Source organism: Pinus tabuliformis, chromosome 3_1 (genome assembly GCF_031772625.1).
Source record: "Pinus tabuliformis cultivar Carrire ecotype Pingquan chromosome 3_1, CPIR1, whole genome shotgun sequence".
Lineage (NCBI taxonomy): Eukaryota > Viridiplantae > Streptophyta > Pinopsida > Pinales > Pinaceae > Pinus > Pinus tabuliformis.
This window is the reverse complement of record NC_142301.1, coordinates 343,754,165-343,765,124: the sequence shown is the minus strand read 5'-3', so window position 1 is coordinate 343,765,124 and position 10,960 is coordinate 343,754,165. Positions and strand designations below refer to the sequence as shown.

At 35.9% G+C, this 10,960-nt stretch overlaps 1 protein-coding gene across 1 annotated transcript; it reads right to left on the bottom strand.

The window, feature by feature from the left end:
- Positions 1-714: 714 nt before the first annotated feature.
- On the bottom strand, positions 715-1,092 carry LOC149187132 (non-specific lipid-transfer protein 1-like). Its single transcript, XM_089409563.1, has one exon. It carries the CDS (start codon positions 1,090-1,092, stop codon positions 715-717), a length of 378 nt encoding a protein of 125 aa, XP_089265689.1.
- Positions 1,093-10,960: the final 9,868 nt, after the last annotated feature.

Here is a 10,960-nt window from a genome sequence, read left to right as displayed (position 1 = left end):
ATCAATTCTGACATATTACTACCAACTATTGAAGTACTCAACTCATTTTGCATTCTGCAAATCAAAACCATAATAAGTGGAAACAATGGAGAGAGAATAAAGCTCCAATATTCTCTTTATTAAATGCTCAAATGCCGTATTTGTATTATTCAGTTATTTATTCACCAGAAAGGATTGTGGAACAATCATAGTATATATGGAAGATACCCTGCACTGTAACGATCAACACGGTGAATGGTCCTTCACAACGTAGGGATTTCCTCTATAAACCGATCCTACAAAAACCATAGTCAAAAGTTAATTGAATATCTTGATGTAGAGTGGATTGAATATTTAAAAATTTAAATATAGAAATGAAGTCAAGCAATTGATCTAGCTCCATTAAGGATCTTAAAAAACCATAATCAAAAGTTAATTAAACATCCTAATGCAGCCATGATAAAGTGGATTGAATATTTTAAAATTTAATATAAACAATTAATCTAGTTAGTTTTAGTTTATCAAAGTAATCAAATTTTAAAACATTTAAACAACATAATAGTAATAATTGTCGATAATAATAATAATAATTGAATAGTAAAATTTTAAAAATATTTTAAAAATCTAACCAATAAAAAAATGAGATCAAACCATTCTACCTCATTTTTATATATCAAATCTTAAAATATTCCAAAATTTTAAGATTAAAAATGACTAAAATTAAACATTAGGCTATTACGATGAGCAGTCGATATCCCTGGTTATAGTGAAGGAGAGCTGCAGGCCGCAGTTAGATGGAAGACTCTGAAGAGCTCTGTCGTTGAGATTGTAATTGATGGCTTCGTTCTTTAGACATGTGCAGATTTGTTGTATTTCCTCTGTGGTGGTGGCGTCGCCATACAGGCTCTGAACCCCTTGGCAGCAAGAACTGTCTTCCTGCGGCACCGGCGTTCCCTGGGTGAGATACGCGGCGCAGGATGTGATCTGCTGAGTGATGGTGTTGCAGTCCATTGCAGCCGAAGCTGGTTGGTGGAGGAAAACCCCCATGCACGCCCAAATACAAACGCAGATGACTGCGCCTGCACTCACACTCCGCGACTTCTTCTCAGCCATTGTGATACAATAAGGAAATTAATGGAGAACTGGATGGTTGCGAAAGGAGTTTAAGGCAATCTTATTTATAGGTGCGTCTATAATATTCTGCTTCCCTGTCGCTGGTTTGTTGGCTCACGCAGAATCTGCAGTACCAGTTTCAGCCGTTAATTTCGCGTGAATCTGAACGTTAGAATATGAAATTCCCACACAAAAGACATTTTTCCCAAAATAACCGTAACTGATTAGTTTTTTGTTTTTTTTTAAAATGGGAGGGGCTAGTTCCGGGAAGAAGCATTATGGTCTGACAACTGGCACATCATATTTACATTCACATTACAAATCATATGTAGCAAATATATGCTGTTGCGCATGGGGGATCGAAACCTGGTGGGGAGCGTGGCAACCGACAGCGCCAACCATCATATCATGCACTTGCGTGTAACCGTAACTGATTAGTTTATGAGAATAAAATGATGTTGTTTACTGAGGTTTATGAGAATAAAATGATGTTGTTTACTGAGGTCACAATTTTGTTGAGGAATTTCATAAATTGATGTTGTTTAAGGAAGTCACAATTTTGATGATGAATTTTTTTAGAGTAGTATAATTTTGTTTTAAAAAAATATAAATATAAATAATTTTTCAATATTATAAATAGATTTAATACTATTAAAAACAAAAACACTCAAAATCTTGAAACATGATAATTGTAACACAGATTTTTAAAAATTTCCACAAATTTTTTCAAAATCAGGTTAGAATTTCTTATTTTACATAATTTTTTTACTAACCAAAATAAAATAATATTTAATATACAAAATGAAAAGAATCCAAACCATCATTAACTTAAATATTTACAATAATTTTACCATATCCATTTGAATCTTTAATTTCATTTGAACAAATCATTACAGCATGATAGGTCAGATCCTACATTGCCCCGCTGGCATAACAGGGACACAAATTTCTGTTAAGCTGAAATGTTCATGCAACTTTTACATCCCTCTTCCTTGGGTGGGGAGCAACAAGTCCTATAGAGGTGAGGTTTAATAAAGTGATAATACTGAGAGAGGGCTAGGTATAGTTTCATCTTAAAATTTTGAAGCACGAATTGTTCGATTAATTTTGAATACCAAACATTTACATTTTTTTTTGACATGTATATATTTATTTTAGGTTAAAACGTTATATATATGTGTGTGTATGTGAGAATAGAGTAAAATATATATAATTATTGTATTTAATTAATATTATATATCAAAAAAATTATATTTACTTATATATGAGGGTAGTTATATAAATTAATTGTTTAATAAAAGTCTAGAAGTATTAATCAACTTATTTTATTTGCTAAAATTAAAAAATCATAAATATTAATTAAATTCTAACTTTATTTAAAATTATTATTGTTAATATTATTAAATAAATATATAAATATATATATATTAAAAAATCATGTAACAAGATTATTGATCATAAATATTCATCTCTACTTTATAATGAGATTCTTAGTTAGTAAATTGGTTTTGTTACAATATGATGGTCAATATCATGGCTTATCAATACTACATGCCCAAAAAACCATAACCTATTTATATGACATTTGACCATATGACTTTTTTTTTCTTTAATTAATGAATTTAATTAAAAAGGAAAAAAGAGCATTACTTTTTTGTTATATTTTCTATTTAATTGAAATCAAAGTGTATAAATTATTGTTTAATTAGCATTTTAACAACCCAAAACCTAAAACAATCAAACATAAAAACAAGCAAGGTCCCAACTATTTCAAGAACTTCAATTTTAGAAAATATTGTTGGCATTCACCCTAAGAAGATAAGTGCCTTATAGTAAATATACTATAGGATGGAGTAATGCTTCCTTTGATCTTTTTTTTTGCATCAACATTTTGTTCCTTGTGGATATGTCATACCTCCAACTCAAAAGATTCTTGTAATATGTGAATTCTTTGTTGCCAAGGATTTAGGACCAAGCTGTGTAATGTACGGATCCCTAAGAACCAATTAATAACCACTTGAGAATCACCAAAGATTTGTAAGAACTTCACCTACTTGGACATTGCAAAGTTAAGGACAAGCCAAAGGCCGATTAATTTTGATTTATTATTACTTCCAAGCCCTGACCCGAGAGTAAGAAGGAAATTGAGATGGTTGTTAAGGTGAAATGCAACTCAAGATTCTTGTAATTTGTGAATTCTTTGTTTCCAAGGATTTAGGGCCAAGCTGTGTAATGTACAGATCCCTAAGAACCAATTAACAACCACTTGAGCATCACCAAATTTTTTTAAGAACTTCACCTACTTGGACATTGCAAAGTTAAGGACAAGCCAAAGCCCGATTAATTTTGATTTATTATTAATTCCAAGCCCCAACCCGAGGGTAAGAAGGAAATTGAGATGGTTGTTAAGGTGAAATGCAACTCCCACTCTGCATACAACCTTGATATGAATTTTGGTTCCATCAAAGAAGGCCCAAGCCTTTGAAGTCTCTATCCTCAACCCAATTGGAATTTTGTTCTTCTGCTTTATACTTTATGAGTTGAGTTCCTTCATTGTTCTTTTTGTTTGTTGCACCACCTGTAGTATATTTGGGACTTAACTATCAAATATGGTTATACTCCGATGCAACCAAATATGCTAAATGACCGAACTTGGAAGGCTAAATTTTTATATTTACTCATAAATAAAAAATTATTGATTTATAATATTTAAAATTAAAATAAATTTATATTAATGTTTTTTTCGGAGAAAATATCATATCTTTATTTACATAGAAAAGAATGTTACATTTCTTAGGTGCAGGATACAACCAAAACTTATATGTGTACCGACTACTAATGAAAACAAAGAAGACCCCTAAGGATTTTTCATTTTATTCAATACAAAGACAAAGTTAGAAAGATATCAATGACACTAATAAAAAAACCCAGAGCTGACTCACACCCTTGCAAGACATCTATAAATGGATCCCTCATTTGAGAGATCTAAAGGCTGGAATTTTGTAATTTGTAAGGAAGTGCTGCTGGTTTATCTGTGCGAAGAGAAATTGTATTGTTGGGCGATCTTGCTTTTCATGAGGTGAAGATGGCTTCTATGCTAGGAGGATGATGCTGGATCAGGCTGCTGGGTTGTAATCCTCTCTTCTACTATTAATAAAGTTCTTTGATTTTTCCTCCTTATAATTGTGTATTTATGAATCTTATTGTTTATGAATGCAATTATATGGTCAATGTGTTTCTGATTCTGCATTGTTTATAATGTTTTAGATAGAGATGCTTTGATGGTTTTCTATTACTTTGACTCTACAGGTACTCTTTGAAGCGGGACAAGTAGGAGAAGAGTGGCAAATTCTATCAAGGGAAAAAGAAATCAAGCAAGGATCAAATCGGAAGATCCAGGTTGGTCCTCTCTTCTTCCCTCTTATCTATTACACCTAAAGGAAATCTCAAATTGCTTTGATTGTTTGTTTCTAAGATAGCTACCCATCTTAGTGGCACTAGCAGTTCGAATCGACATTAGTTTTCCCTGAAACAAAATGGCGACTCTGTTTGGGAACGAATAGTTTGTTTTGTTTGTTTATTGTTTGCTTTATAAACTACAAACATAGCCTGAATTTAACCAGCTAGCCTTCGAATCGCATTTGCTATGCAATTGTGAAGTAGATGAATGCTGCTTCAGTCAATCTCTAGGTTGGTTTATGAACTGAACATCTGACTTACAAGCATTCTAAGTGCCCTTGTGGTAGCTCAATAACCTTATAAGATCATACCCCTATACTTTTTTTTTTACTGTCCATCATAGCTCAGCCTAAATCACTGAACTTAGCTGCAAATTTTGATCAAAACCAAACTTAGTTTCGCTCCCTGGTCCATCACACTGTCTGTAATTGGGCAACCTGTATGCATCACACCTCCCGTGTGTTGCAAGTGAGACGCATCCATATTTCCCTGTGTTGCAGGTGCAATGATTGAGTGATACTGTTTCTCTCTTTGAAAGTTGGTTTTTTCCTCCTGATTTTTAGCTTTATTCAGTAATTTTGTTGTTCATGATCAGTATCTCATTGCTAGAGCCTCCTTCCTTTACATTATTCAGCCTCCATTGAATAGGATTTGTAAATGTTTTTATGTATTTGTCCATCATTTATTGTCCTCCTTTGTCAAAAGTAGCTTAATTTAACTGTCATTTTTGATGAAAAAAGTGTCATAACTGTCATTTTGAGTAAAAAAGAAGAGTGTCGTAAAGTCTTCCTCCTATAGATAGTCGATTGTAATTTTGTCATTGTATTTGATTTGAATTGTTAATATTTGAAGTGTCGAAAGCAGTTTTCCATTCGAAATTGAAAGTGTCATTTTAGTCTTCCTTTCGTTTTGAAAAGAAATTGTTGAAATGTCGCTTTGAAGAAAATACTTCAGATCTATATCTAGTTTTCCTTTTGTGCATTCTCACATTAAGGAAACAAAAAACAAATACATGCATTTGCATTTGCATTTAAACTGTGTGTGAAAGATGATTTAGGAAAAGTGCATTTAGTGTGTGCTCTTTGCTCTATGCTAAAAGAATCATCCACTTCTTTCGTTAGTAGCTAGGATTTTCATTGCTAAAACAGAATAAACGATTTTTTATCATTTTAGATTGTATATTTAGGAATTTTACATCTACATCACGTGGTGAACCTTGAAAGACAAACTTCTAAGCAAGATCAACTCTAAAATAAATCTCAATGAACATAAAAACGCTTTGGAACCTAACGCAACACATCTAGAAGTCTAGGCTAGAGATGTATTCTGGCATCGTAAAACCTGGTAACTATTGTTTTCATCGAAGGTTGGGTGATTCCTCCTCTTTGATACGACAAGTGCCAGTATGGACTTGTGCTCCCCGTACCGTCGAGTATATATTGGGAGACCACAATACACTGATATCCTTTATCCTTAGGAAGTCGTGTTTGCCACCCTATCGATCGCAATGCACTGAACACAACATTCGGGAAGATTGACTTCCGTACGTAAAATCCTTGGTAATTTCTCTTTAATTTACCACCAAGGTGTATATTGCGGTTTTGCGATTAGTTTGGTAATCCCTCTGTCTATATTTCTAGAGTAGTCACTTTCGTTCCTTTTTGACTCCTTAAAAGAAAAGGTCCATCTGAGCACTTGTCACTTCAGGCTCATTAAAAATCGAAGGCGACTAGAGTCACCTTTAGCTTTTTCTCGACTCTTAAAAATTGAAAAAGCAAAGTTGCGTCAAAGTGTCTTAAAATTTATTTGAATCGGAATAACTTTTTCCCCTTTAATTTTGAGTTGATCAAGTAATCTGCAATCGTGGAAGAAAGTCAATCAAAACCCCGTCGTTCACGGAGACTAGTGAGTGAATCATCTTTGACTCCGAAGACGAAACCATTCTGGGAAAAACGGTCTCGTTTAACTGAGTCCAATTCACCTGATTTATTTGAAACTTGTGTTTCAACATCGTCAGAGACTACAGTTACTCTGATTATTTTTGGTACATTTGCCTTTACAGAAAAAGTTCCGCAATTACAAGAGGACATTAGAACTAATCCTAGTGTAACAGTAGACACTTCTATTCCTGAAACAACTCCATCTAGGGCTGATCCAGAAACTAAAGTTCACTTACCTGAACATCTGGAAGTTGAGTTCCAGAATTCAGAAGGTGTCACCCCTCTAGTATCTGTTACTGCAGAAGCTACACTTTCTTCGGCTCCAGAAATATTTTACGGACCTAACAATCTACCTCTTCCACTTGGATTGATTGCCATGGAAGAGATAATAGAGGATATTCCATCCAGTACTCCATTGCATTTTGGAACTGAGATCCACTTATATCCTTCTACTGCAAAAGTTAGTTCTTTTAATCATCCTTCATCACAAGTTCCTGTCGAATCGCTAGGAAATCTTTTGGATAGACTAAATATGTCTGAGCAACCATCAACATCTAGGAATGTGTCAACTGACACATCTACGATGAAACTTCCTGTTGCCATTACTACAATGTTTGCTGGTATACCATCTGTCTTGGCTAGTTATCAACAGCAAGCCGGAGTCCACTCAGGGACTGTTTCGACGACATGGTCTATTCCTATTTCTTCATCTGGAGTCTCATCTGGTATTTCTTATGTTGAAACTCAACAAGTTGATCCAATATGTCTTCAAAGGCCAATTTACCCTTTAAGCACTGGATTTCCACCATAGGGGGGGCAGTATGCGTTTTCATTGTTCCCTCCCGGAGAACAACCATATGAGAGTTTACAACAAAATTCAGGTCAAACTAGAATTACATCCAGCGGTTGGGTACCAATACTGCCTCAACAACCAAGGGTTGTATATTCAATGCAACCAGTCCAACCTGTGTTGAATATTCCCACTACACCTACTATTGTGACTGTATTGCAAGTACAAGCGCTACCTCTTGTGTGTCAACCTCAAGTCTCTCATGTTACAATACAACAGCCTCTTGTCTCTACGATTCAATCACAACCTTAGGTTAGCGCCTCCTTACCTGGAACAAATCAGGCTTAAACAGGTACTATCACTCCGCATCTTGGTCAATCATCCAGTATTGGAAAACAACAAATGGTCCAACAACGATGGCTGATACAATATCAACAACCACAATTCTAGCAATCTTACTAAGGACCTGAGCAACAAGGCTTTGTAAGTAACGGGAAACCACATTTCCAAAACGGTTATCAACAACCATACTATAATGGTTATGCCTATCAACCTTATCAAAGTTACCAGCATCAAATACATTATGCTAGTAAGAAAAGATCTACTGCTCAGGCGATTCCATCTTATCCTGGGTATGCTTCGCCTAACCTGAATCAACAGTTGCCTTTTGTAGTAACTCTAGAATTACTAGATCTAAACTGGCTGACGAATGATCCAATCGCTTACACCCCTTGGTGGCTAGCAATTCCTCATAAACTTCCCTATGATATTCCTAAATTCAATGTAAATCCAGGTGAAGATCCATCGAATCATGTAATGATATTCCATTTGTGGTGCTCATCTAACACCCTGAATGATGATTTGATTAGGCTTCACCTTTTTCAATGAACACTAACTGGTCCGGCAACAAAATGGTATATTGAATTGCCTAGAGCTTCGTTTGATAACTTCAGCACCCTTGCCACTACCTTTTTAACCCATTTTCAGTTACCCGTAAGGTACAAAATGGAGACAGAACTCCTTACCAACTTTAAACAGATGACATCCACTCACATATCTGATCGTATTCATGGGTGGCAGAATTGTCGTCGAATGGTAAAGACGTATGTTCCTGATTAGCTTTTAGTTGAATGGTTTATAAAGTCATTATTACCCTCTATTACAGAGGATGTGGCTAAGGGAGGAGTTGTAACTGAAGAGCAAGTCATTTCTCGTGCACAATATTTAGACTTGATCTATACTCAGTCTAGCATGCTCTACGACAAAATTCCTGACGCTCCTAGACCAGAATTTTCTATTCCTCTCCCCTCCTCAATCAAACAAGGATTCTCATGCCGACGATGGCATGATTGATACCACAAGCACGAAAACCGCAAAGGCTACATCTAAAAAAGCCCATGCAGTTTCTAGTCAAAAAGCAGATGAAGAACCTATTGCCTCGGAGATTAATGCCGTGTCAACTGACAAGGGCAAAAATCCTAAGCAACCAGGGGGCAAGAAGAAAAGGGCAAGAAGAAAAGGGCAAGCAAAAAGAAGAAACAGGAAGATTCGACTCCTAAGAAATCTTCTGGAAACCCTACTGGACAAAAGAAACCTAATCAGCCATGTTTCATACGAGATGAGGACCATTACACGAGATATTTTCCACATCGAGCTGAGGTCATGAAGTTTTTAAAGACTTCAAATACCTCAGTGGTATTGACTGATACATTTCCAAACCCATAAACTAATCTGGTTGCTACTGATCATGCTTCCCTATCCTAAGTGCTTATGCTATCCATCTCAAAACAGAAAAATGATGCTTTGATATCAACAAGGAATAAAGATTATGGGAATCCACAGTCGTCAAATAGCAAGGCTACAGATCAACCCAGTAGTTCAACAACAACTTCACCAGAAGTTGTTCCTCCAATCATTCCTGAATTAACAATAAAACTGCCTAAGGGAGTAGTACATAAATCGATGTTTAATCCTCGTGCTCGAGCAACACATAATTATAATATATTGGAGGATCTGGCCCAATTGCCATATGTTATTTCGACACTTGAAGTACTGTAGAATTGCCCCTCCCAAAAGCAGGCTTTGTTATTAGCGATAGGTGGGATTGATCCAACGGATTCCAATCTAGTGGCCTTTAATCATAAAGGATACGAACCTCAGTTACCGACCTAGCTCGCTTTCCTCATACAGGTAAAAGCCCTCAACAAAACTATTCATCGAACAATCATTGATGAGGGGGAATCTACCTGTATTATGTCAATGAGTTGCTAGAAAAATTTAGGCTCTCCCCCCTTGTCATGATCATCAATGACATTAAAATCATTCGATGGAAGAACATACATGCCATATGGGATATTAGGTAACTTGCAAAGTGAACTAGGGGGAAAGATAGTAGAAATTGAAGTCGAGGTCATTGATGGAAACCTTGACTATGATATCCTGGATTTATGCTATGGTTGCTGTTGTGTCAACATATTTTAGAAAGATTGCATTCCCCTTTCAAGGCGAAATTACAATCATTGACCAACTGACCTTCCTCCCCAACAGTTCGCAAGTTACCGGAAGCATTCCATTGATCCATGGAAGTTCTCAATAGCTTCAAAATATTGGAGTAGGTCTCCTAAAAGACCCTTCCTTAATGGGTACTTTTGCCATTCCACCTCCGAGTAATCTGGCAAAAGTGGCCATAGTGGAAACCTGTCACATGATATCTTCTACATCGACAAAGATTAAGAAGAACTCTGAATATTTTGATAGTGTGGATCATCGCCAAGCGTTACCCCCAAGCCCTATAGAATTGTTGTAGCAATCCGTTTTTTGGGCATGGGCCACGAACCCAAATCAACGCTCGACAAGTGTTTGGATAGATAGGTCTCTAGAGTATGGCACCTCTTTTGATCCTTGGTCTCATGTACATTCTATAGACGAAGGAATCATTCAGTCAATGATGATAGGGGAGGCACTTTGGGAAGATTACCACCATCATTCCTGGCTTCAAGATAACAATGAAGATTATTCTAGCGACCTTAATCATCCTTTAATTTTTGATTATCTATAAAATACTGTAAATACAATGGATTCCGAGCAAAATCTATCCAATATTGAAGAAACTATGGCCATTAATATATCGACCAAACCTAATGTTGTAGAGAATATACATGTTGGCAAATCTTGTTCTCCTTCAGAACTGGAAATATACAGCACTCTCTTTCGTGAATTCAGAGATGTCTTTGCATGGTCATATGAAGAAATGCCAGGCATTGACTTGAGTATTGTTGAACATGAAATCAAGATGTATCCAGATGTCAAACAAGTACGACAACGGCTTCAATTGGTTCACCCGAAGAAAGCCGCTGCCATTAAGGTAGAAGTTGAAAAACGTTTACATGCTGGTTTCATTTACCCTATTCCTCTAACTGATTGGGTATCGAATATTGTTCCTGTGATGAAAAAGCAAGGAACAATTAGAGTGTGCATCAATTACAGGGATGTAAATCAAGCTTGTCTAAAGGACAACTACCCTTCACCCTTCATCGACCAGATAATTGATGAATGTGCCAGATGCGAAGTATTTTCATTTATGGATGGATTTTCCAAATACAATCAAATCAATATCCGCCCACAGGACCAGTCAAAGACTGCATTTAGATGTCCATGGGGCACATTCGCATATCGCAAA

Bases quoted from the DNA above. Each gene is read 5' to 3' on its own strand.
- LOC149187132 (XM_089409563.1), bottom strand. From the start codon at position 1,092: ATGGCTGAGAAGAAGTCGCGGAGTGTGAGTGCAGGCGCAGTCATCTGC.